Source organism: Lepisosteus oculatus, chromosome 1, assembly GCF_040954835.1.
Source record: "Lepisosteus oculatus isolate fLepOcu1 chromosome 1, fLepOcu1.hap2, whole genome shotgun sequence".
NCBI lineage: Eukaryota > Metazoa > Chordata > Actinopteri > Semionotiformes > Lepisosteidae > Lepisosteus > Lepisosteus oculatus.
The window spans coordinates 21,118,859-21,143,496 of NC_090696.1; the positions used below are offsets into that span (position 1 = coordinate 21,118,859).

Below are 24,638 nucleotides of genomic sequence, written 5' to 3' on the forward strand. Positions count from 1 at the left end.
CTCGTGGAGCGATTAATAAAGCCTGTGAGTTTGAGAATTAAGGAGTGACCTGCTCGTGGAGCGATTAATAAAGCCTGTGAGTTTGAGAATTAAGGAGTGACCTGCTCTTGGAGTGATTAATAAAGCCTGTGAGTTTGAGAATTAAGGAGTGACCTGCTCGAGGAGGGATTAATAAAGCCAGTGAGTTTGAGAATTAAGGAGTGACCTGCTCGTGGAGCGATTAATAAAGCCCGTGAGTTTGAGAATTAAGGAGTGACCTGCTCGTGGAGCGATTAATAAAGCCTGTGAGTTTGAGAATTAAGGAGTGACCTGCTCGTGGAGCGATTAATAAAGCCTGTGAGTCTGAGAATTAAGGAGTGACCTGCTCGAGGAGGGATTAATAAAGCCTGTGAGTTTGAGAATTAAGGAGTGACCTGCTCGAGGAGCGATTAATAAAGCCTGTGAGATTGAGAATTAAGGAGTGAGCTGCTCGTGGAGCGATTAATAAAGCCTGTGAGTTTGAGAATTAAGGAGTGACCTGCTCGTGGAGCGATTAATAAAGCCTGTGAGTTTGAGAATTAAGGAGTGACTTGCTCGTGGAGCGATTAATAAAGCCCGTGAGTTTGAGAATTAAGGAGTGACCTGCTCGTGGAGTGATTAATAAAGCCCGTGAGTTTGAGAATTAAGGAGTGACCTGCTCGTGGAGCGATTAATAAAGCCCGTGAGTTTGAGAATTAAGGAGTGACCTGCTCGTGGAGCGATTAATAAAGCCTGTGAGTTTGAGAATTAAGGAGTGACCTGCTCGTGGAGCGATTAATAAAGCCTGTGAGTTTGAGAATTAAGGAGTGACCTGCTCTTGGAGTGATTAATAAAGCCTGTGAGTTTGAGAATTAAGGAGTGACCTGCTCGAGGAGGGATTAATAAAGCCAGTGAGTTTGAGAATTAAGGAGTGACCTGCTCGTGGAGCGATTAATAAAGCCCGTGAGTTTGAGAATTAAGGAGTGACCTGCTCGTGGAGCGATTAATAAAGCCTGTGAGTTTGAGAATTAAGGAGTGACCTGCTCGTGGAGCGATTAATAAAGCCTGTGAGTCTGAGAATTAAGGAGTGACCTGCTCGAGGAGGGATTAATAAAGCCTGTGAGTTTGAGAATTAAGGAGTGACCTGCTCGAGGAGCGATTAATAAAGCCTGTGAGATTGAGAATTAAGGAGTGAGCTGCTCGTGGAGCGATTAATAAAGCCTGTGAGATCTGCCCAATCGGTGTTGGGTTTGTTGGGACTGGTGAACTGACATGCTGCCTTCTTAGCGGGATGCGTCTTCACAGCCTGTGCCGTTATTGTTTTCTTGACCCTTTGTCAGCCCCGCAAGCGAGTCAGACCCCTCGTGCTGTGAACGAATAAGACCATGAGAGTTTCCAGCTGCTCTGTTTCATTCTTTCTGCCTACTCAGTGCCTTTTTTTAGCGCTTCTGTTTTCAGATCCTGCCTGGGAACAGGGCAGATTCTGGGGTGAAGAGGGGGTGAGGGGCAGGCAGGTGCTGTCGGTGGGTGTTTCCCCCGGCTTGTTGTGCACAGCCCTGTGCCCGGCGGCGTGCCAGGGCCGCCGGCTCTCGAGGGTTTGGCTTTGTGGCTGGCCACTCCTGCACCTGCGCGAGATCAACAAAAACCAGGAGAGCAGAAGAGGCTGCGCTGGCGACCCCTGCTTTTGTGTTCCCTGAGCGTTAAAGGCTCATTTTGACGTGTGCACCCCTTTCCGCGTGGCGCGGCTGATCGCCAGTTTCCCATTGCCCTGTTCGGGTCATATCTGGACCCGGTGTGCCATACAGGAGTGTTAGGGTGTTCAGATAAATCCTAAATCAGGGGGTTCCAGCCTGTTCTGGCTGGGGTGACCCCATTTTTTAATCATGCCCCGCCTGTATACATACAGTGCCTACAGAAAGTCTACATGTGTTTCTACTCCAAAGTAGCACCAAAGATTGTGGTGTAACAGACCGAAATCAAGACCCATTCAATCAGACTTTATTTTACCTGTATTTACACTGTCACGATCAGTTCTTTCCGGGCCCTATGCAGGGGACACGATCCGGATTTGTGAGGAAACACTGGGGAAAAAGTCATGCAGGAGAGGGTATAGAGACAGGGGCGTGTCCAAGGAGTGCAGGTGTCCAGGGGAAGTGAGTCCGGGGCGAACTATCCATATAGTAAATCCAAACGGGTCATCCAAGACAGAGGCTAAAGTCCATGGCCAGGGGGATAAGGAACAGGAACCGGGTCAGAACCGGCGGGGGGAATCAGGAACAGAAGGTTAAAACCATAACGGAGCCAGACGCAACAGGACCTCGGGTTCTCACGAAACGGGATTCAATGAGGAACCTCGGTTGACGTCTACGTCTGGCTTTTAAGGTGGAACTAAAGAGGGGCTGGAATAAGGAACAGGTGTGGGGAATGAGGAAGAGCAAGGAAGGGCTGGAGCGCCCTTAAGAGGAGGAGTAGCGATCGTGACATACACACTGCGACACACAGCCTCCAGGTGGAAAACAAATGCTCCGGCATTCTGCAGAGTCATTACGACATGGGCTGGAGAGGTGTCCACATGCCTGAGTAACAGCAGTTGTCAATGAGCTGGGTATAACCAGTTGCCTTCTAATCAGCACGCTAATCAGCCTCTGCCAGTGCTCATCTGGAGTCATTCTGGTGATTTCCATTGGCACTGCAGCGCTCCAGTTGAAACAGAATTTTGGGGATTGTTGAAGATGGGTATCTATTCATTTTTCGGGGACCCCCTCAGCGGTGACAGAGATCCTCCAGGTCGGTTCAAACCCTGGGCTCTGCGGTTTGTCTTCTGATGTGCTGGTCTGGGGCAGGGGTGATGGTTCAGGCAATTTTAATCTCAGGCGTGTTCATTGTCTCAGCACAGCTTTGTTGGATGAGCGAGTGTTCAGTGAACGCAAGAACATAAGAAAGGTCACAACACAAGGAGACCATTTGGCCCTTCTGGCATGTATTCGGCCTACATAATCTCACATATTCTATTATCGTATCTAGTATTCGGCCCAATTAGTAGCTAATTGATCTGAGGACCTCAGCCCCCTGTTTCTCGAGAGAAGCCAGGGCTTCGACAAATGGGCTGGGTAGCTTGTTCCACCCTCACACAACCCTTTGTGTAGAGTAGTGCCTCCTGTTCTTTGTATATAGTTTTCACCTCTGTCCTGGAGTCTGTGGATGTCTGTGCAGGGCCACACTTTGCCGTCACTGTGAGGACCAGACGCTGCACAAGTCTGTACCTGATGTTCATTTGTGGTCACCCCTCAGCAAGCCTTTCCTTGTGGATCCACCGGAATTCGCATGGTACTTGCTGAAGGAAAACAGAAACTACTTCCATTTAATATAGGAGAATAATTGTGCCCCTTTCCAATGAATCAGCTTGGCTGTTTAAGGACAGAATTTTCAGGGTTTCTCTGTTTGGGACAGGGCGTTCCTGCTAGACTTTTAAACACGCTTGGTGTTAGAGGAGTATTTCTGCTCGCTGCTGTCCTTGGTGTCCCTCAGAGATGACCTGGCTTTCTCTGATTATTTTCATGCTGAAGCTGGTGTGGGCGCGCGTGTGTGCGTACGTGTCTGGGTGTTGTTAGCAGGACCCCCAGCTTCGCAGCCAGGCGCCATGTTTGCCAATCCCACAATGCCCTGCTCCCTCAGTTGGCAGCACTGCATCCGTAGGCAGCTGCTCTCCCCTGCCCTCTCTCTCCGGTCGCTAGGCAACGGAGCCGCAATCTCCTGGTGACTCTTAGCAATGGCATGCAGGCAGCACAGCGAGCTTTTCAGTGCGCTCACTGGCCGATAACGCGAGCAGGCGGCCACCAGCGACTTGCACGGGCCCTGCCTGTCCAGCGAACAAAAGACAGCTGTCATCGGCTCGACAACAACTCGAGTGCAGCGTTGTAACACTGACCTCACTGGTCACAAGTGTGGCTGCCCGGGAAACCAAGCCCGTTTGAGTGGTGGGAGAGGCCAGTTTGTGATGTTCAAAAGCCCAGCACCGTGTGTGCAGTATCCTTGTGCCTTTATTCTGTCCGCATCTACGATCCATGCTTGGCTGTACTTCACCTTCATAATGTACTTCGCTGTTGTGAGGAATCACAGCAAAGCTGTTGTAAAGACAGCACTGCGTGACCTTTATATGATCACTTTATCAGCCCTATACAATTTCTTGTATCAGGAATGTGTCTTTTCGCATACCCCAGCTTGCTCTCCATGAGACACACAGACAGGGAGAGAAGCTTGGGGTCAGAGCGCAGGGTCAGCCATTGTACAGCGCCCCTGGAGAAGTTGGGGTTTAGGGCCTTGCTCAGGGGCCCAACGGAGTAGGATTCCTCTGCCAGCTGCGGGATTTGATCCGGCAACCTTCCAGACACAGGCGCAGATCCTTAGCCACAGAGCCACCGCTCTGCCCATTGCAAGAAGGGCTAGATATTTCACGGAGGAGTAAAAACAAAACTGCGCTGTGAAGATGATCAGGGTGATCAGGGCAGTTTGATCCACTCCGGTCTTTACCCACTTCTCATCCCGTCAGGATAAAGGGCATAGGAAGAGAATACAGTTGGTTTCAGGGTTAAGTCACGTCTTTCAAGCCTGTGTGAGATCTGAAGATCAAAGGGTATCCTCTGATCAGGTCACGGGCAGTCAGAACCGAGTCAAGAGAACAGAGCCTGAAGTCCCCTCCTCCCTGGGCCCTACATTCGACACGAGGGCTCTTGGGCAGTAAAACCTGGAGTGGCTCAGACTGCTGTGCAGCGGGAGTGTGAGAAGCTTCCTCAGTGTCGGGGGCTGTCGAGTGGGAAAACTGGGAGAGAAGGTCTTCGGTTAAGGAGTCAGACCAGGAGTGAAGCCAAGAATAGGAAGGAAACGAGCTCTCAGGCCATCAGCCCTGCCGAACAGCTTTACCAGGGTCATAATTCCCTCTTGCCTGGGGTCTGTGTTGTGTCTCTCCCAGTACGGGGCCTGTCAAACCCCCATCGCTCTTTCTGCCTCTCCGCCTTAATTCGCCGTTCTCTGTTAAAAATAGCCACTTCTTCCAGTTTCTTACCTTATAAGCCAATGTTTAAATGATTGTCTTCACCCATAAAAAACAAAAAAAGGCTTTCTTATTAAGGAAGAGTTTAGCTCTATCCCTTATTTAACATAAAAACAAAACCATTAAGAACCATCCATCCATTTTGTAACCACTTTTTCCAGTTCAGGGCTGTGGGGGAGCTGTTGCCTATCTCAGAAAGATAGAGGCACAAGGCAGAGTACACCCTGGACAGGACACCAGTCTGTCGCTGGGCAGACACACAACCATACATGTACACAGATCAGGGCCAGTTTTCCCAGAAGCCAATTCACCTACTAGCATGTGTTTGGACTGTGGGAAGAAACCAGAGCACCTGGTGGAAGCCCACTGAGAACATGCAAACTCCACACAGACAGCACCCCAGGAATTGAACCCAGGGCCCCAGTGCTGTGAGGCAGCAATGCCAACCCCTGCGCCACGTCTCCCCAAACTCCCTGTCTCCCCGAGTCTTCAGAGAGATGAGTGGGGGCCGAGATCTGAAGATCAGAGGGTGTCCTCCGATCGTGTCACGGGCAGTCACGTCAGAAAAACAAAGAGTACATCAGTGCCGTACGAAACACGTACGACATCGCTCTTGGGCATTGAGGATCTGTAGGTGATCAGCTGAGCCAGAACATGCCTGGAAGCTCTCCCAGCCAGTGCGTAATCTGTTACTGAACCTTTAATTATTAATTATTATTGTTACTTTGCAAGGGCACTTAGCTAACTAAGATTAGAATGCGACCTCTATACCCCTCACTTGAATACTATTCGTCGTCTGCAATCCTCTTAATTGCCACAGCCCTTCTAATAAGATAAGATCACTTTATGAGCCATATACAATTTCTTGCATTAGTAATTTGTCTTTTCACATACCCCAGCTTGCTCTCCATGAGACACACAGACAGGGAGAGAAGCTGGGGGTCAGAGCGCAGGGTCAGCCATTTATACAGCACCCCTGGAGCAGTTGGGGGTAAGGGCTCAGGGGCCCAGCAAAGTAGTATTCCTCTGCAGGCTGCAGGATTTGAACCAGCAACCTTCCAGCCACAGGCACAGATCCTTAGCCACAGTGCCAGCGCTCCAAGAATGGAATGGCTTTCATGGGATGGTACTTTTGTTGCCACAGATCTGTTTCTCTGGGATGGGTAGGGGCGAACTGTAAAGATGTTTTGGGATTCAGATAAGGTCTCACAGTTGGGGCAGTGGACTCCTCGGTCGAGTAAAAAAAAAAAGCATTCAGGATCCGGTTTGCTCAGAAGCTGTGCAGGGAGGGCTGTTACACTCCTACTGCAAAGCAGTTCCTAGGCTGGTCCAGAATTTCCCACCTGCTAGGGTCTGATATGCTTATAGATCAGCCCCTGTTGCAGGAGTTCTACCCTATTTGAGTAAATTCTCATACTGCGCTGCAAAAAAATAAAATCTTGGCAGTCTGCTTAGTTTAAGCAAAACACATTTCTGAATATGAAAGTAATCAGATTATTATTTATTAATGTAATCACTATTCCAAAGAGAAGACATTTCCTGTTGTTGGAAAAAATTGATTCATGAAAGGTATCCAACTTCAAGGGAACCGGTTTTGTGTGGTTTACCTGTTTGGACATCAAATGTTTCTGGTGCCGTTTTGCTTAACTGATCATTCCTGGCTGAGTGCTTGAACAACAGTCGCTCGAGTGCATCCCAGTCAGTCTCCTCGTTAGCGAGAGAGTTGATGAAGTGATTGAACCTGTTGATTGTCGAGCCCGGTGAAGAACACAGAAAAGGGAAAAGAATGGGTGAAGAGACCAGACTGGTCAAGGGACAGTGCACTGTCCCTCACGCCAGAGCCCTGGCCTCTTTAGCCATGAATCCAGGTTTTGTGTCCTCTCTAAAGGACAGCAGCAGGGGTGATGGAAATACGTTGTTGTGTACACCAGACCGCTTAAAGGAGAGGTCTCACTATTGGTTTGGGTAGAAATGTCCAGTCACTACAGAACCTAACTGTATGGTGTTACATTGATCAACTCTTAGGACCTCACTCCCTGTCCTTTCTCTCAGGCGCGGTACTGTCGCTATGATGCAGTACTGTCACTATGATGCAGTAGGGACACTGTGATACAGTACTGTCGCTATGATGCAGTACTGTCACTATGATGCAGTAGGGACACTGTGATACAGTACTGTCGCTATGATGCAGTCGAGACACTGTGACACAGTACTGTTACTCAGGCGCAGTCGAGATACTGTGATACAGTACTGTCACTATGATGCAGTTGGCACACTGATACAGTACTGTCACTATGATGCAGTCAGGACACTGTGACACAGTACTGTCACTCAGGCACAGTACTGTCACTATGATGCAGTCGGGACACTGACACAGTACTGTCACTCAGGCGCAGTCGAGATACTGTGATACAGTACTGTCACTATGATGCAGTTGGCACACTGATACAGTACTGTCACTATGATGCAGTCAGGACACTGTGACACAGTACTGTCACTCAGGCACAGTACTGTCACTATGATGCAGTCGGGACACTGTGACAGTACTGTCACTCAGGCGCAGTCGGGATACTGTGATACAGTACTGTCACTATGATGCAGTCAGGACATTGTGATGCAGTACTGTCACTATGATGCAGTCGGGATACTGTGATACAGTACTGTCACTATGATGCAGTCAGGACATTGTGATGCAGCACTGTCACTCAGGCGCGGTACTGTCACTATGATGCAGTCGGGACACTGTGATACAGTACTGTCACTCAGGCGCAGTCGGGATACTGTGATGTCGTACTGACACTCAGGCGCGGTACTGTCACTATGATGCAGTACTGTCACTATGATGCAGTTGGCACACTGATACAGTACTGTCGCTATGATGCAGTCGGGACACTGTGACACAGTACTGTCACTCAGTCGCAGTCGAGATACTGTGATACAGTACTGTCACTATGATGCAGTCAGGACATTGTGATGCAGTACTGTCGCTATGATGCAGTAGGGACACCACTGTGATGCTGTACTGTTGATATGATGCAGTAGGGACACTGTGACGCAGTACTGTTGATGTGGTGCAGTAGGGACACTGTGATGCAGTACTGTTGATATGGTGCAGTAGGGACACTGATGCAGTACTGTTGATATGATACAGTAGGGACACCACTGTGATGCAGTACTGTTGATATGGTGAAGTAGGGACACTGTGACGCAGTACTGTTGATATGGTGCAGTAGGGACACTGTGACGCAGTACTGTTGATATGGTGCAGTAGGGACACTGTGATGCAGTACTGTCACTATGATGCAGTTGGCACACTGTGATACAGTACTGTCGCTATGATGCAGTTGGGACACTGACACAGTACTGTCACTCAGGCGCAGTCGAGATACTGTGATACAGTACTGTCACTATGATGCAGTCAGGACATTGTGATGCAGTACTGTCGCTATGATGCAGTAGGGACACCACTGTGATGCTGTACTGTTGATATGATGCAGTAGGGACACTGTGACGCAGTACTGTTGATGTGGTGCAGTAGGGACACTGTGATGCAGTACTGTTGATATGGTGCAGTAGGGACACTGTGATGCAGTACTGTTGATATGATACAGTAGGGACACCACTGTGATGCAGTACTGTTGATATGGTGAAGTAGGGACACTGTGACGCAGTACTGTTGATATGGTGCAGTAGGGACACTGTGACGCAGTACTGTTGATATGGTGCAGTAGGGACACTGTGATGCAGTACTGTTGATATGATACAGTAGGGACACCACTGTGATGCAGTACTGTTGATATGGTGAAGTAGGGACACTGTGACGCAGTACTGTTGATATGGTGCAGTAGGGACACTGTGACGCAGTACTGTCACTATGATGCAGTCGGGACATTGTGATGCAGTACTGTCACTATGATTCAGTCGGGACACTGATGCAGTACTGTCACTCAGACGCAGTACTGTCTCTCTGGTGCAGTCGGGACACTATGACGCAGTCCTGTTGCTATGATGCAGTCGGGACACTGTGATGCAGTACTGTCACTCAGACACAGTACTGTCGCTATGATGCAGTAGGGACACCAATGTGATGCAGTAATGTTGATATGATGCAGAAGGGACATTGTGATGCAGTACTGTTGATATGATGCCGAAGGGACATTGTGATGCAGTACTGTCGCTATGATGCAGTTGGGATACTGTGATGCAGTACTGTCACTCAGACACAGTACTGTCGCTATGATGCAGTAGGGACACCACTGTGATGCAGTAATGTTGATATGATGCAGTCGGGACACTGTGATGTTGTACTGTCACTATGATGCAGTCGGGAAACTGACGCAGTACTGTCTTTCTGGTGCAGTCGGAAAACTGTGACGCAGTACTGTCTCTATGATGCAGTAGGGATACTGTGATGTCGTACTGTCACTATGATGCAGTCGGGACACTGTGATGCAGTACTGTTGATATGATACAGTAGGGACACTGACGCAGTATTGTCTCTGGTGCAGTCGGGAAACTGACGCAGTACTGTGTCTCTGGTGCAGTCGGGACACTGTGACGCAGTACTGTCTCTCTGGTGCAGTCGGGACACTGTGACGCAGTACTGTCTCTGGTGAAGTCGGGATACTCTGACGCAGTACAGTCTCTCTGGTGCAGTCGGGACACTGTGACGCAGTACTGTCTCTCTGGTGCAGTCGGAAGACTGTGACGCAGTACTGTCTCTCTGGTGCAGTCGGGAAACTGACGCAGTACTGTCTCTCTGGTGCAGTCGGAAGACTGTGACGCAGTACTGTCTCTCTGGTGCAGTCGGTTTTGTGTGGTGCAGGAGGGTCTTAAGGGGCTGAGGATTGTAATCACTGTGCTCTGCGACACAGCAGCCCACAGCTTGGGCTGCCCTCTGAAGATGAGTCCGGCCAGGCTGCTGCTGTATCACTGGGCCCCACCAGCCGGCAGCTCGTCCTGCGCGTCACTGTGCTCCTGGTGGAAGATAATGGCTCCTCTCCTTTCAGCTGGCTGCCTTTTAGTTCCTGCTTCCCACGTGTTGAAAGGTGGTTGTCGAGAGTCGAGGTCTGAGCGGCAGCACTCCAGATGCAAACAGATGTGTGCAGCCGTGGTGGGGGCTGTTCTGGCACACCCTCCTCCCTCCCTCTCTCAGGCACTAATGGCCCCTGTTGATCTGCTCATGGCTCTGGGCTCCTGGACGTGATTCTAGCTTGAGGTCACACCAGAGCAAGTGTCACGCCCAGCGGCTCAGACAGGCCTGATTCACAGCAGTCTGATCCACTCCAGGCCTTACCTGTGGAGATTTCAGGCTGCACAGACAGACCCGGGGGACTCGGATACCTCTAAACCCAGCTGCGTCTCGGGCTCATTCGTGCGGGTTGTACAAGAGGCCTGCAACAGCTAAAACCTGGAGTGGGTGAGACAGCTACTTGACTCTGCTGTACAGAGAGCTGCAAGCACGGTGCTTGTTTTGGTAGAAAAAGACGAGGCGGCACGTTTCAGTTTCTGCAAGAAGGAGAAGAGACTCTTGGTCGTTTGTAACTGGGGCAGGAATCCCAGCTCAACGTTAAGCCCCGTCCGTGTGAAAGTTTTCGGTTCTGTGCTGCCAGAACTCCAGAGAGGGCTGTTGTCCCTTTCTTCCTTTTCTTTTTTGCTTCTGCCCAGGTCAGAGTCATGTCATTTTCCCAGGCTAGGGGGGGTGGGGTCATGTGACCAGAACATCATCTTCCTCCCCCCCTGTGGCAGGTCAGTGAGATCCAGAGAGAGGGGGTTCTCTTGGCGGTGTTACATGTTACAGGGGGCTGACTGCTGGCGCGGGGGGCCCCGGAGGGCTGGGAGTTTGGGGGGGGAGGGTCAGCGAGCGCTGTAAGAGTTTCCTGGCTGAGCTTCCGCTGGAGTGCACGGCCCAGGGCTGCAGGCTGCAGGCCCGTCGTGTGAGGGGACGGCCATACAGCAGCCAGGCGGCTCCACCCCAGCTGTGCACCTTACTGTACCCCAGCTCAGGGCGAGAAACCCCAGCTCTTGCATTCCCCTGCAACTCAGAATTGGGCTCTCAGTTTATTGATGTGATCAATATCATCAGCAGGGTCAATTAAGCAATTAATACTCAGTTTAGTAACTGTAGTGTTGGGAGGGTCCTGGTCCTGGGGGGGTCAGTGTGTCTGCAGGGTGTCCAGTTCTGGTCCTGGGGGTCAGTGTGTCTGCAGGGTGTCTAGTCCTGGTCCTGGGGGTCAGTGTGTCTGCAGGGTGTCCAGTCCTGGTCCTGGGGGTCAGTGTGTCTGCAGGGTGTCCAGTCCTGGTCCTGGGGGGTCAGTGTGTCTGCAGGGTGTCCAGTCCTGGTCCTGCAGGGTGTGCAGTCCTGTTCCTGGAGGTCAGTATGTCCAGGTGAAGATCTGGTGGGTAGGGCTCCATGGATTGAGGGCACTTATTGTAGACCTGTAATGTCATTTCCTCCAGGATGTGGATAGTCCACCCCTAGGCACATCTCCAGAAGTGGGGTGATGGTCAGGAGGCCTGCGAGAACAGAGCTCAGAGATCCCTGTGTTAAGAAGCGTTTCCTTACTCTGTGCGCACAAGTCTGGGCGCAGTTGGCAAGGGCACAGCCAGGCGCAGGGCTGGGATTGGCCCTGGCGGCTGGGCGTGTCCACAGGTGGTGCCAGGCTGAGCCTCACACAGCCCATGAAGGCAGTGGCATTAGCCGATTAAAAAACTAGGTTTCCTTCCATCGAGAAACGGAATCAGGAAACGATTAGACAAAACCTTTGCCTTTATCATGCTCTTTTCAGAACGTCCCTTCCAAGATAGATATTCTCTGTCTTTCAGGAGCGAGAATGTGCTCAGCACAGCTGGATGCAATTTGCAAATGGCTAGAACAGAAAGCTGGCAGCCAGCAAGCCAAACTGCACTATAAATAATTCTGTAGTGGGACGAGTCGGAAGTTCTGGCTTCCCTGGAAACTGCAGGCCTGGACTGCTCGGCTGACCCTTCACCTTGTCGGGACGTCATTTACACGAAACGATCCAAAGAGCTCGTGATGCAAGACGCGGTCCTCTGGACAACAAGAGTGAAAACATATTTTAATGGCGTAGTCTGATCGGAAGGGTTGTGAGATCTTGAAGTAATGGGCTGAAAGAGCAGCACTCAGAAGCAGCACACCTGGAGTACAAGAGTGTCAGCTGGCATACTGCTTAACTGGCCCCCCAATTGAAAGATAAGCTGCTTAGTTGGACCTAATTATTTTTACCTCTTATAAAGGCACAGGTTTCAAGTCGGCTCCATGTTTTTCCATAAGTGAAACCCACTAAGATGTCATTAGCTGCAAGCGATTAGGAGAATGATCTAATTAAAGGAATCGCTCGTTCAGAAGGCTTCTGGGTAGACGACCGCAGCAGCATGCTGCTCTGAGCCTGCTCATTGCCTTGTCATTGTATTGCTGCTGTATCTGCTGTTATTCCAGTGTCCCGCTGCTCAAATGGCTGTCTCTTTGCAGCCATCCAGCCAGCTTCTAAGAGCTTAATCCAGTACAGGGTCACAGGGGAGCTGGAGCCTATCCCAGCAAGCCCCGGGAACAAAGCAGGGTACTCCCTGGTCGGGACACCAGTCTTATCACAGTGCACACAGACACACCCACAAGGGCCAGTTTTCTCATACGCCAGTTAGCCCACCAGTTTGTTTTTGGAAACCCACACAAACGGAGGGAGCGCATACAAACTCCAAACAGACAGCACCCCGGGAATCGAACCCGGGGCCCCAGCGCTGTGAAGCAGCAATGCCTACCCCTGCGTCATCATGTCACCCCCTTTTTGCAACCAGTTTTAACAACACACGGCTCTGCAACAGCCCTTCAAAACCCATCACTGCCATGCGCATTCCCTGGAGGGGTCAGTGCTCCTGGACCACAAGTCTGAGACCTGGTTCTGTTGGGGGGTGTAGGTGTGGAGTCGGTGAGCTCCATCTCCAGCAAGAGACCAGGTTCCCTCCTCTTCCTCGGTACAGCATGTTAGCGGATCTGCTCAGTGGCTGAAGCCGTGAGGGCCAGCAGGGTGCTGTTCTGCCCCGGAGGCAGGCAGGGTGCTGTTCTGCCCCTGTTCTGCCCCGGGCTGGTGCCTCTCTCCCTCGCCCTAGCGGCCGCCAGCTGTGCTCAGTGTCTGTGCCCCGAGAGGAAGCTGAGCCCACCGTGTGCCAGCGAGCAGTGGGGCCACAGCCCCGCTGGGGAAGGGAGGGGCAGAGCTGTCCAGGGGCTGTCACTGTCTCACTGCTGCTGCCTGGTCCACTGCTGCACTGTCCTCTGTTCTGTCTCTGTCCCTCACTTCCAGTCCCTCTCCCTCTCCCTCTCCCTCCCCCTCAGGCTCAGTCTGTCTCTCTGTCTCTTCAGCTCAGTGCCAATGCCCTGATATTCCTGTGCACCAATATCATTGGGATCTGTACCCACTACCCTGCCGAGGTGTCGCAGCGCCAGGCCTTCCAGGAGACGCGGGGCTACATCCAGGCCCGGCTGCACCTGCAGAGGGAGAACCAGCAGCAGGTAACTGCCCCGGGGCTCCTCGGGGCTTAACTGGGCTACACTGGGGCTTAACTGGGCTGTTCCTGCGTTACATCAGGGCTATAACTGGGCTATTCCTGGGCTACATCAGGGCTATAACTGGGCTACATTGGGGCTGTAACTGGGCTACATCAGGGCTTAACTGGGCTATTCCTGGGCTACATCAGGGCTATAACTGGGCTATTCCTGGGCTACATCAGGGCTACATCTGGGCTACACTTGAGCTTCACCAGCGCACCAGACTGCTACCTGTAAATGTATAAGCACGTACAGATTTCTGTCAGACAGTATATTTCTATGTATATGTGGAGTGGAAAGAGTGCACACATGCCCGGCAGAGTCGGAGAGGGAGCTGGGGCCTGTCTGTATCCCGTTCCGGTGGGGAATGTCCCCTTTTGATGCGGGAGAGAGAGTGTTACTGACAGCAGCTCGCATCCCTCTCTCCCAGGAACGCCTGCTGCTCTCCGTGTTGCCAAGGCACGTTGCCATGGAGATGAAGGCTGACATCAATGCCAAGAAGGAAGACATGATGTTTCACAAAATTTACATCCAGAAGCACGACAACGTCAGGTAAACTGGAGTCTCCCCGGACAACCGTGTAGAGCCAGGGGTTGGGTTCCTTTGCCTCTTTTGGCAACATGCGAGAGGCACAACACCAAGCACCAAAGGGAGCAGGCCCAAACACGCCGGTGTTGGACAGAGGCCTGCTAGCGGCCTGTGTGCATTGCCATGGTAACGGCCCCGCTCGGCCCTCCTGGAACAGGCGTGCCTGTGGAGGGGCTCCCCTGTTCCCCTCCGCCTGCGGAATGACAGGGACACGAAAGCTGGGCCTTGAGGGCGGCTGTCTGCTGACGTGCCTGAGAGCGGCAGCGAGACACGGCCCCCAGGCCCACAGGAAGCCGAGTCGCCCGTCTCGCGTGGCCATCGAGGCGACTCGCAGCAGCGTTTCTCACTGCGTAATCTAGACCCCACACAGCAGGGCCCTTCTTATGGGTAATAATGTTTTTAATTTTAGAATCAGCGTTTTTTTTTGTTCCCATATAGAAATATTCATCCCCCTATTTCAGAGCAGTCAGTCGATCGTTATCCCGAGTGTTTCCCAGCCCAGGGCCTGGATGTCCAGCGCGTGGGCGCCCCCTGCTGTCTGCTGTCTGACAGTGGCCAGAGGTGGTGTGTCTGTCAGAGCGCACAGCAGCTCTTTCCTGCTTACTATAGGGGATAATCTTTGCATCTCTTTTCCTCTCCTCCCTCTCTTTTCTTTCATTTATCCTTCTGTCTCTCTCTTTCTCCGTCTACTATCCATCCTTTTCTCTTCTTCTATCTTTCTCTCTTCTCTCTCTCCTTAACCCCTCTCTTTCCTCTATCACTCTCACCTCTATCCTTCTCTTTCTCCTCTGTCTCTTTCCTCTATCCCTCTCTGCTGTATCTATCCCTCTCTCTCCTCTCTCTTTCTCTCTGCATCCCTCTTTCTCCTGTTTCTCCTCAGTCCGTCTCTCTATCCTTCTCTTTCTCCTGTCTCTCTTCTCTGTCTCTCTCTCTTCTCTATCCCTCTCTCTCTCTCTCCTCTATCCCTCTCTCTCTCTCCTCTATCCCTCTCTCTCTGCTCTATCCCTCTCTCTCCTCTCTCCTCTATCCTTCTCTCTCTCCTCTATCCCTCTCTCTCTCCTCTATCCCTCTCTCTCCTCTCTCCTCTATCCCTCTCTCTCTGCTCTATCCCTCTCTGCTCTCTCCCTCTCTCTAGTCTGGGTGTGGACCAGGCTCAGGCAGCAGGGGCCCCTGGGAGAAGGCTGAGAGTGCAGATGGGCTAATTAACGTGTGAGAAGGAATAGATAATTAACCTGAGCTGAAGATGGCCCCTCAAGGGTGCAGCCGAGTTTCAATTACAGCACCACTTCGGAGGGGCTCTGTGTGCCCGTCCCCGCCCTCCGGAGAGCACGGCACGACCCAGGGACACACAGCTCTCCGGCACAGCGCACTGGTTTCCCTGCCTTCCTCCGGAGTCTGGCCCTGCCTGATGAGCGACAGCCTGGCAGGACCTGTCTTGTGCCTGTTGCTTCTGTCCCTGGGGGCTCATTTCTGATGGTCTGACTCCTCTAACTGCTTGAAGCTTTTTTTCCAGCTGATTCAACTTCGTTCAAACCCCCTTCGTCTGTCTGGTAGGGAACTAGGCAATTCACTTGCTGACCTGCCTCGGCTTGTGTTTAGAGCTCAGGTTCCAGGCGACACTGGCCCCGGGCCCCTGAATCGCCCACTTCATGCAGGCTTTTCTTCCTGTCCGGGACCAGCGCGCCTGCGAGGCGTCTGGCGGTGCTCGATGGTTTGATGAAATATCCCTGGTATCTGTCTTCCGGCCAGCATCCTGTTTGCGGACATCGAGGGCTTCACCAGCCTGGCCTCCCAGTGCACGGCGCAGGAGCTGGTCATGACGCTGAACGAGCTGTTCGCCCGCTTCGACAAGCTGGCCTCGGTGAGTGCCCGGCCCTCGTTCGGCCAGCCCCGCTCCCAGATCTCCCTGGTCCGTGCGGCTGGGTGGTCGGCCCACTGAGAAAATACAGTTCTTTCAGGGCCCTATGCAGACAACACGGGGAAAGAGGCGTGCTGGGGGCTGGATGGAAAACAGGGGGCGTGTCCACGGTGCGCTGGTGTTCGGGGGAGGTGTGGCCGAGGCGAACAGTCCAAGGGAGTCAGAGGCAAATCCATAGTGAAGCAAAAGCCAGCCAGCAGCCATATCACCCTGCAACTCACAACTGGCAACTCACTGAAGCTCAGCAGGTGTGAGCCTGGTCAGTACCTGGATGGGAGACCTCCTGGGAAAAACTAAGGTTGCTGCTGGAAGAGGTGTTAGCGGGGCCAGCAGGGGGCGCTCACCCTGCAGTCCATGTGGGTCCTAATGCCCCAGTATAGTGACGGGGACACTATACTGTAAACAGGCGCCGTCCTTTGGATGAGACGTAAAACCGAGGTCCTGACTCTCTGTGGTCATTAAAAATCCCAGGGTGTTTCTCGAAAAGAGTAGGGGTGTAACCCCGGCGTCCTGGCCAAATCTCCCATTGGCCCTTATCAATCATGGCCTCTTAATAATCCCCATCTATGAACTGGCTTCATTACTCTGCTCTCCTCTCCACTGAGAGCTGATGTGTGGTGAGCGTTCTGGCGCACTATGGCTGCCGTCGCATCATCCAGGTGGGGCTGCACATTGGTGGTGGTGGAGGGGAGTCCCCATTACCTGTAAAGTGCTTTGAGTGGAGTGTCCAGAAAAGCGCTATATAAGTGTAAGCAATTATTATTATTAAAAGTTTTAAAAGAGTTATAAACGGGAGCGGGATCCGGCGGAGGGTCCCTGATCCCGGACCCAGATAGTCAGGACGCCGTAGTGAAGCCTATGCCGCCGAGTCGCTCCTGGACTCGCGGGTAGGCGGGCTTCCCGGCGTCCATGTTCCAGAGCTGAGCCCCGAAAGGCAGGAACGTCTGGATTATAAAACACAGGGGGGCCGGAACCGGAGGCAGGTGCTGGAGATGAGTAAAAACAAGGTAGGGCTGGAGCGTCCTGAAGAGGAGGGGTTTACGATCGAGACAGTCGGAGTGTAAGAGCGTCAAGGCTCCTGCAGGGGAAGTGGGTTTGAAAGCTCTGTGACGCACGGGCCTGTCGCTGTGTCGGCATGATGCTAGCACAACGACAGCACTGCGACATGGTGCACATGGGAGCCGGTCCTGACTCCCGTGTAGTGTGTATTTAGGACCCTGTGCCGACGGTATGATCCGGAAGTGACTGGAGGAGGGCTACGGGTATGACACGGAGAGCAGTGGATGGGAGGGCAGGCGGGGGGGGGCGGTGCCGACGGTGGTCCGGGTGCGAGGGGGAGCGCAGGCGAACAAGTCCAGTGGGAGTCCAAGAGGGACAAAAACGGGGCGCAGTCCGAACTCCAGGAAACCAGGAGATTAATCCGAGACGAAGACAGGGATGCAGGAACAGGGGAAATGAGACCGTGACGGAGCAAGGCGCTCCGAGCCCCGGCCTCAGATGGTCAGGACTCCTGGGGATAGGGCCTGGGCCCTCTGGCTGCTCCTGAGCCTGCCGATACTGAGCCCCGAGCTTAGCAGGCACGTCACTTCTATAGTGACGGGTTAAACAGGTAGTAATGAAACTAGTAATAAAAGGTCGGAGCGCCCTCTACAGGAGGATCAATACACTGATATTGATATAGACTTGTGCTTTTTGATCCAATCCTCTTAGATGTGTGAAATATGTTCTTAGAATGACAGTTGTGGTTCCAAGCCCATCTTGTGTGCTTGTTTCTTGCTTGGCATGCTAAATAAGAAGTTGCCGCTTTATATAAGCCTGTCCAATTAGAACAGTCTTAATTGCAAAATAAATAGGGGTAAAACTTAGTATGACAAGACGAAGTGGAAATAAACTCGAGAAATCCTCTTGAACTCAATGGATTTTAAAAATGAATAAAACCAAAACCTTAATTTAATTATAATTTATTATTTTATACTTATAACACTTAATTATACAAATAAATGAAACAGCCACAACTAAAATGTGACTCCAACTAATTCTGCTTTAGTTGACTAATAGTGTTTTAAAATAATAACCCCCGTGTTTCATTCAGGGACTAACACATTATTCGGGGAAATGGGAAATGGAACTGACTTTGGCAGTGGGTGTTTGTGTTTTTATTGAGGTTGTGGGTGTTCACAAGGGGAGGGGCCTCTGTGATAAAAGGCAGAGGTCAAGCTCTGGGGGTCAGTCTTCAGTGGGGAGCTGAAAGAGGAAGGTTGCTCTGTTGAGGGGCAGCTGGCTGCTCTCTGCTATTTAAATAAACTGCGGCCTGTCGGGCTTTCTGATGGTGGACGGCTTCATTTCTGGAAGCTGCCTGGTCGTGGTCTCAACAGCCTGTACTGTGGGAGGGTTGCACGGTCACACCCTCCCTCTCTCCCTCTCTCCCTCTCTCCCCCTCTCCAGGAGAATCACTGCCTGCGGATCAAGATCCTCGGAGACTGCTATTACTGTGTGTCCGGGCTTCCTGAGCCGCGCGCGGACCACGCCCACTGCTGCGTGGAGATGGGCGTGGACATGATCGAGGCGATCTCGTGAGTCCCCTGTGTGCCGGTTCAAGAGGCGCCAGCTCGTTCCCTCAATTCCATCTGTAATGACGCCGCTGTGACCAAATGAGCCGCCTCTCTATTTGTGTGGTCTTGTCATCGTGAAGCCCACTCTGCAGAAGGAAGTGCCCCATGTATAAGATACAGTGTAATAATACACTATAGTTTATTACCATATACTTGTACACTGGAATCCTTAATCGCGCTGATCTCTCGGGACATACACAGTACAACAGGCAACACCGCACAATGTAGACAGCAGGAACAAAAAACCCACGGTAGACCATGCAAAATGTGCGTAGTGCAGCTGTGTGCTTCTGCTGAGGATGGTTGTGCCTGTCCCAGGCTGGTGCGCGAGGTCACGGGGGTCAATGTGAACATGCGCGTGGGGATCCACAGCGGCCGTGTGCACTGCGGGGTGCTGGGATTGCGCAAGTGGCAGTTCGACGTGTGGTCCAACGACGTGACGCTGGCCAATCAGATGGAGGCAGGAGGGAAAGCTGGGTAAGTGGGAGGAGACAGGTGAGCGGGTGAGGGGGAGGAGAGGGGGGTGGGTGAGGGGGAGGAGAGAGAGGGATGGGTGAGGGAGGAGAGAGGCGGGTGGTTGAGGGGGAGGAGAGAGAGGGGTGGGTGAGGGGGAGGAGAGAGGCTGGTGGGTGAGGGAGAGGAGACAGTGGGTGAGTGGATGGAGAGAGGCGGGCGGGTGAGAGGGAGGAGACAGTGGGTGAGTGGATGGAGAGAGGGGGGCGGGTGAGGGAGGAGAGAGAGGGGTGGGTGAGGGGGAGGAGAGAGGGGTGGGTGAGGGGGAGGAGAGAGAGGGATGGGTGAGGGAGGAGAGAGGCGGGTGGTTGAGGGGGAGGAGAGAGAGGGGTGGGTGAGTGGATGGAGAGAGGCGGGCGGGTGAGGGAGGAGAGAGAGGGGTGGGTGAGGGAGGAGAGAGGGGGGCGGGTGAGGGAGGAGAGAGAGGGGTGGGTGAGGGGGGAGAGAGGGGTGGGTGAGGGGGAGGAGACAGTGGGTGAGTGGATGGAGAGAGGCGGGCGGGTGAGGGGGAGGAGACAGTGGGTGAGTGGATGGAGAGAGGCGGGCGGGTGAGGGAGGAGAGAGAGGGGTGGGTGAGGGAGGAGAGAGGGGGGCGGGTGAGGGGGAGGAGAGAGAGGGGTGGGTGAGGGGGGAGAGAGGGGTGGGTGAGGGGGAGGAGACAGTGGGTGAGTGGATGGAGAGAGGCGGGCGGGTGAGGGGGAGGAGACAGTGGGTGCGCAGGTGCACAGACACACAGACAGGTGGATGCTCAGGCTGTCTGCCCTCTTGTCCATCTGTCCATGTGCCCAGGCGGATCCACATCACCAGGGCCACCCTGCAGTACCTGAACGGGGACTATGAGGTGGAGCCTGGCTTTGGGGGCGAGAGGAACGCCTACCTGAAGGAGAACAGCATCGAGACCTTCCTCATCCTGGGCTGCAGCCAGAAACGGGTCCGTGTCCCTTCCCACCCTGCCACTCTTTCCTCTCTTGTCTTGGCGTGTCCTTGTCCCAGGACGAGTTATGTCATCAGCTGTGCTGGGGCTGGGGTCTGGAAGAAGGGGCTTTGGAGAGACCTGAGGTCATGTCAGCTGGAGGACTGTGTGCTTCAGTAGTCAGTGTGCAATTCCTTAATACCCCTGCACCAGGCTGTGGAGGATTACTCTCCTCCTGACAGCGAGCAGGGGACGAGAGTGCCCCCGGGACGTCCCAGCAGAGCGCGGGGGTCAAGAGTGCCCGCGGGAGAACGGGGGGGACGAGAGTGCCGCAGGACGTCCTGACAGAGCGGGGGGGACGAGAGTGCCCGCGGGAGAGCGGGGGGGCCGGGCGGGGTCTAGGGTCTGTGCGCTGCGTCCCTCCCCGTCAGTGATGGTGTGTCCTGCTGTGTGTGGCCTGGCAGAGCGGGGGGGCCGGGCGGGGTCTAGGGTCTGTGCGCTGTGTCCCTCCCCGTCAGTGATGGTGTGTCCTGCTGTGTGTGGCATGCAGAAGGACGAGAAGGCGGTGATGGCGAAGATGCAGCGTGCCCGTGCCAGCTCCAGCGAAGGGCTGGTGCCACGCTGGGTGCCCGAGCGCTCCTTCTCCCGCACCAAGGACTCCAAGGTCTTCAGGCAGATGGTGAGTGCAGCTCGGACCCGTCACACCCCTCTCTGTTTCTGCTTTCCTGCTCTTTATTTCCTCTCGCCCTCTACCTCCTCTCTCTCTCTGTCTTTTCACCTCCTGTCTCTCTCCTGTCTCTCTGTCTCTTCTCCTTCCTGTCTCTGTCACTTCTCCCTGTATCTCTCTCTCTGTGTCTCTTCTCCCTGTGTCTCTCTCTCTCTTCCCCTCCTGTCTCTCTCTCTGTCTCTTCTCCCTGTGTCTCTCTCTTCCCCTCCTGTCTCTCTCTCTGTCTCTTCTCCCTGTGTCTCTCTCTCTCTTCCCCTCCTGTCTCTCTCTCTGTCTCTTCTCCCTGTGTCTCTCTCTCTCTTCCCCTCCTGTCTCTCTCTCTGTCTCTTCTCCCTGTGTCTCTCTCTCTCTTCCCCTCCTGTCTCTCTCTCTGTCTCTTCTTCCTGTGTCTCTCTCTCTCTTCCCCTCCTGTCTCTGTTTCTTCTCCCTCCGGTCTCTCTCCCTGTGTCTCTTCTCCCTCCGGTCTCTCTCCCTGTGTCTCTTCTCCTTCCAGTCTCTCTCTCTTTCCCTCCTGCCTCTCTCTCAGTTCAATTCAGTTCAATTCAAGGTGCTTTATTAGCATGACCGATGGGTACAGTCAGTGTTGCCAAAGCAAATAAAAATAATAAAATTAACATGAAACAAAACAAAAAGTAAAATCTACAGACAATTACAACTAAGACATATCATAAATATTTACATATACTGTAGACTGACAGAGCATTATTGGGAGACAGACTCACTGTTCCTCAGGCTGTGACAGGAGATCACATACTGGGTTGCCAGTTCAACTGAGTTCCCTCCTCCTTCTCCCAGTAGGACTAGGACCTGTTGTGATTCTGGCAGGTGTGGGAAGTGCACCTCTGTCTCTATTTCTCCCCACTGGCAGTGGGAGCACAGCCTGTCCTCTCTATGTCGCCCAGTTTCTATGGCCAGGCTGTGGTCACTGAGCCTGTACTTCATCAGGGTCCGTTTCTTTTTGCTGTTTCTTATCTTGGTTAAATATTCGGCTAGTGTGTATTGTCTGTTTAGGGTTCTGTAGCATTCCAGTTTGTTGTGTTTGTGTGTGTGTGTCCCAGTGTGTGAGATATTGCTGTTTGATCTGTGCTGTGATGTGGTAGAGTCTGAGTTGTGGTGCTCTAGCAGTGCTGTCCTGAGGCTGGCTGGTGTCGGTGTGGATTGGGTCAGTGAGCCTCAGGATCAGCTGGCTCAGGGGGCTCTGTTTTGGGCTCAGCTCTTGGTTCAGCAGGGCTTTGTGGTGGTAGGAATTTTGGTCGCTGTTTTTTAGGTGTAGCCAATACTTGAATACTCTTTTTTGTATGTTTATCAATAGGGGGTACTGGCCTAATTCGGCCCTGCACCCGTTGTTAGTTGTTTTTCTCTGCACACGGAGGATGATTCTGCAGATCTCCATGGGTAGAGTTTCTGTGGGGTGTTTGTCCCATTTAGTGTACTCCTGGTCTGTGGAGGGACCTCACACTTCACTGCCGTATAGGACAATGGGTTGGATTACACTTTGAAATATTTGGAGCTAGAATCTTGTCGGTGGGTTGATGTTGAAGAGCCTCCTTCTTATTGCGAAGAAAGCCCTGTGTGCCTTCTCTCTCAGTGCCTTCACTGCCAGGTCAAAACTCCCAGAAGAGCTGATGGTGAGACCGAGATATGTGTAGCTGGATGTGTGCTCCAATGTGTTGTTGTTCAGTGTGAATTTGTACCTGTTTCCCTGAGGTCTGGCTTTCTTCTGGAAAACCATAACTCTGGTCTTGTCCAGATTGACTGTCAGCGCCCAGGTCTGACAGTACTGCTCCAGCAGTGCAGGTTCTGCTGCAGCCCCTGTTCTCTCTCTCTTCCCCTCCTGTGTATCTCTCTTTCTCTTCTCCCTGTGTCTCTCTCTCTTTCCCTCCTGTCACTCTCTGTCTCTTCTCCCTGTGTCCCTCTCTCTTTCCCTCCTGTCTCTCTCTCTTCCTCTCCCGTCTCTCTCTGTCTCTTCCCCCTGTGTCTCTCTCTCTTCCCCTCCTGTCTCTCTTTCTCTTCCCCCTGTGTCTCTCTCTTTCCCTCCTGTCACTCTCTGTCTCTTCTCCCTGTGTCTCTCTCTCTTTCCCTCCTGTCACTCTCTCTTCCTCTCCTGTCTCTCTCTGTCTCTTCCCCCTGTGTCTCTCTCCCTATGTCTCCCTCCAGAGCCAGAGGAGGTGAGTGTCGAGAGTCGAGTGATTCTGTTTTAATTAAAGCCTCTCTCTCCCTTTCTTTCTGTTTTGATTCAGGGCATTGATGAAACGTCAAGCAAGGACAAGTAAGTTTTCTCTTTCAGACAGGACTGAGAGGGAAGGGAGGGGAGAGGACATCGGGTGATCAGAAATCTGGTGCCTCTGCTGCTGTCTGGTGAGGGGGGTGTCATTGAGCTTCATGTAGCGTGAGGGAGAGGGTGTTGCTCTCCGGAGGGGGTGGGTAGGAATAGCCATGGGCTCTTTGGGGAGAGAGGATGAGGTCACCTGGGGTTTGAAGGCCAGATTGCACTATCCTGGCCAGTGTCAGGCAGGGCACACCCTGTACGGGACACCAGTCCATCACAGGACACACACAGAAACAGATACAGACGCACATACACACTCACACCAGGGCCAGTTTTCCCAGAAGCCAGTTAACCCACCAGTATGTCTGTGGACGGTGGAAGGAAACCAGAGCACCTGGAGGAAACCCACAGAAACATGGAAAGAACATGCAAACTCCACACAGACTGCATCCCAGGAATTGAACCCTGGGCCCCAGCGTTGCGAGGCAGCGATGCCAACCACTGCGCCACCTGGCTGCCCTGCTACCCAGATATTAGAGGAAATAAGTTTTATGTAAGCAGATCCTGCACATCCAGCCTTCCTCAGAGCTACAGAATACGTAAAAGTGAGCAATCCCACAACCCTGTTGGGCTCCGGGGTTCCCCTGGCCCACTGTGGCGTCATCCCCCCCCAGCCGCTGCACCCAGGAAGCCATGAACCCCGAGGACGAGGTGGATGAGTTTTTGGGGCGCGCCATCGACGCGCGGAGCATCGACCAGCTGCGCAAGGACCACGTCAGGAAGTTCCTGCTCGTCTTCCAGACCTCCGACCTGGAGAAGAAGGTAAGGGCGGGGGGGCAGTGTGACTTCAGGTTCGACTGTGGGGCAGCCTGGAGTTCCTGCAGCAGTGGTGCCAGACGATTCTGTAGGGGCTGCTGTCTGCTATGTAACGTTAGATCTGTTTTTAAGGTAGCGTCGTTTTGTAAGTCTCTGTGTGTGTAGAAATCCAGCGACTTGGGTGTGAAACAGAGTTCTTGGAAATCAGACAATAAAGACTGGAGCATCCCTTACTAACGCCACAGTGTGCAGTCCGCAGTCTGCAAGGGGGCGCAGAGAGCCCTCCTGGGCTGAAAGGGAAGGCAGACTGGGCAGGACTGGGGAGCTGGATCTCGGCCTCCTGTGTTAATGGCGGATGCTCCATGCAGGATTGCTGTGTGATTGAAGGCTGTGCATTAGCAGGCAGACAAACACCTGTTAATGATGAAGCTCCTGAAACCGTGTGTGACATTTCAGTTCTGTAAAGATTACCTTTGTCTCATGGAAATCTGTGTGGACGGTGCAGTAATAAAGCTTAAGTGTCTGATTTCAAAGAAATCTGTGTCAATACTGACCCCGGTCCCGGAGAACCACAGTCCAGCAGGTCTCAGTACTAACCCCTGGAGATCAACACTCCAGCGGGTCTCAGTACTGACCCTGATCCTGGAAAACCACAGTCCAGCGGGTCTCAAT

At 52.8% G+C, this 24,638-nt stretch overlaps 1 protein-coding gene across 3 annotated transcripts in view; it reads left to right on the top strand.

Annotated features, from left to right (window-relative positions):
- Window positions 1–24,638, top strand: part of adcy6a (adenylate cyclase 6a) — a 62,295-nt gene that overhangs the window by 24,202 nt on the left and 13,455 nt on the right. For all 3 annotated transcript variants that reach the window (XM_069187314.1, XM_069187308.1, XM_069187311.1), the window contains exons 4-12: window positions 13,425–13,574; window positions 14,041–14,162; window positions 15,948–16,059; window positions 18,562–18,689; window positions 19,047–19,205; window positions 20,031–20,172; window positions 20,705–20,833; window positions 23,122–23,150; window positions 23,825–23,972. In XM_069187314.1, coding sequence (XP_069043415.1) covers window positions 13,425–13,574; window positions 14,041–14,162; window positions 15,948–16,059; window positions 18,562–18,689; window positions 19,047–19,205; window positions 20,031–20,172; window positions 20,705–20,833; window positions 23,122–23,150; window positions 23,825–23,972 — 1,119 coding nt within the window. The remainder of the gene's footprint in view (window positions 1–13,424; window positions 13,575–14,040; window positions 14,163–15,947; window positions 16,060–18,561; window positions 18,690–19,046; window positions 19,206–20,030; window positions 20,173–20,704; window positions 20,834–23,121; window positions 23,151–23,824; window positions 23,973–24,638) is intronic.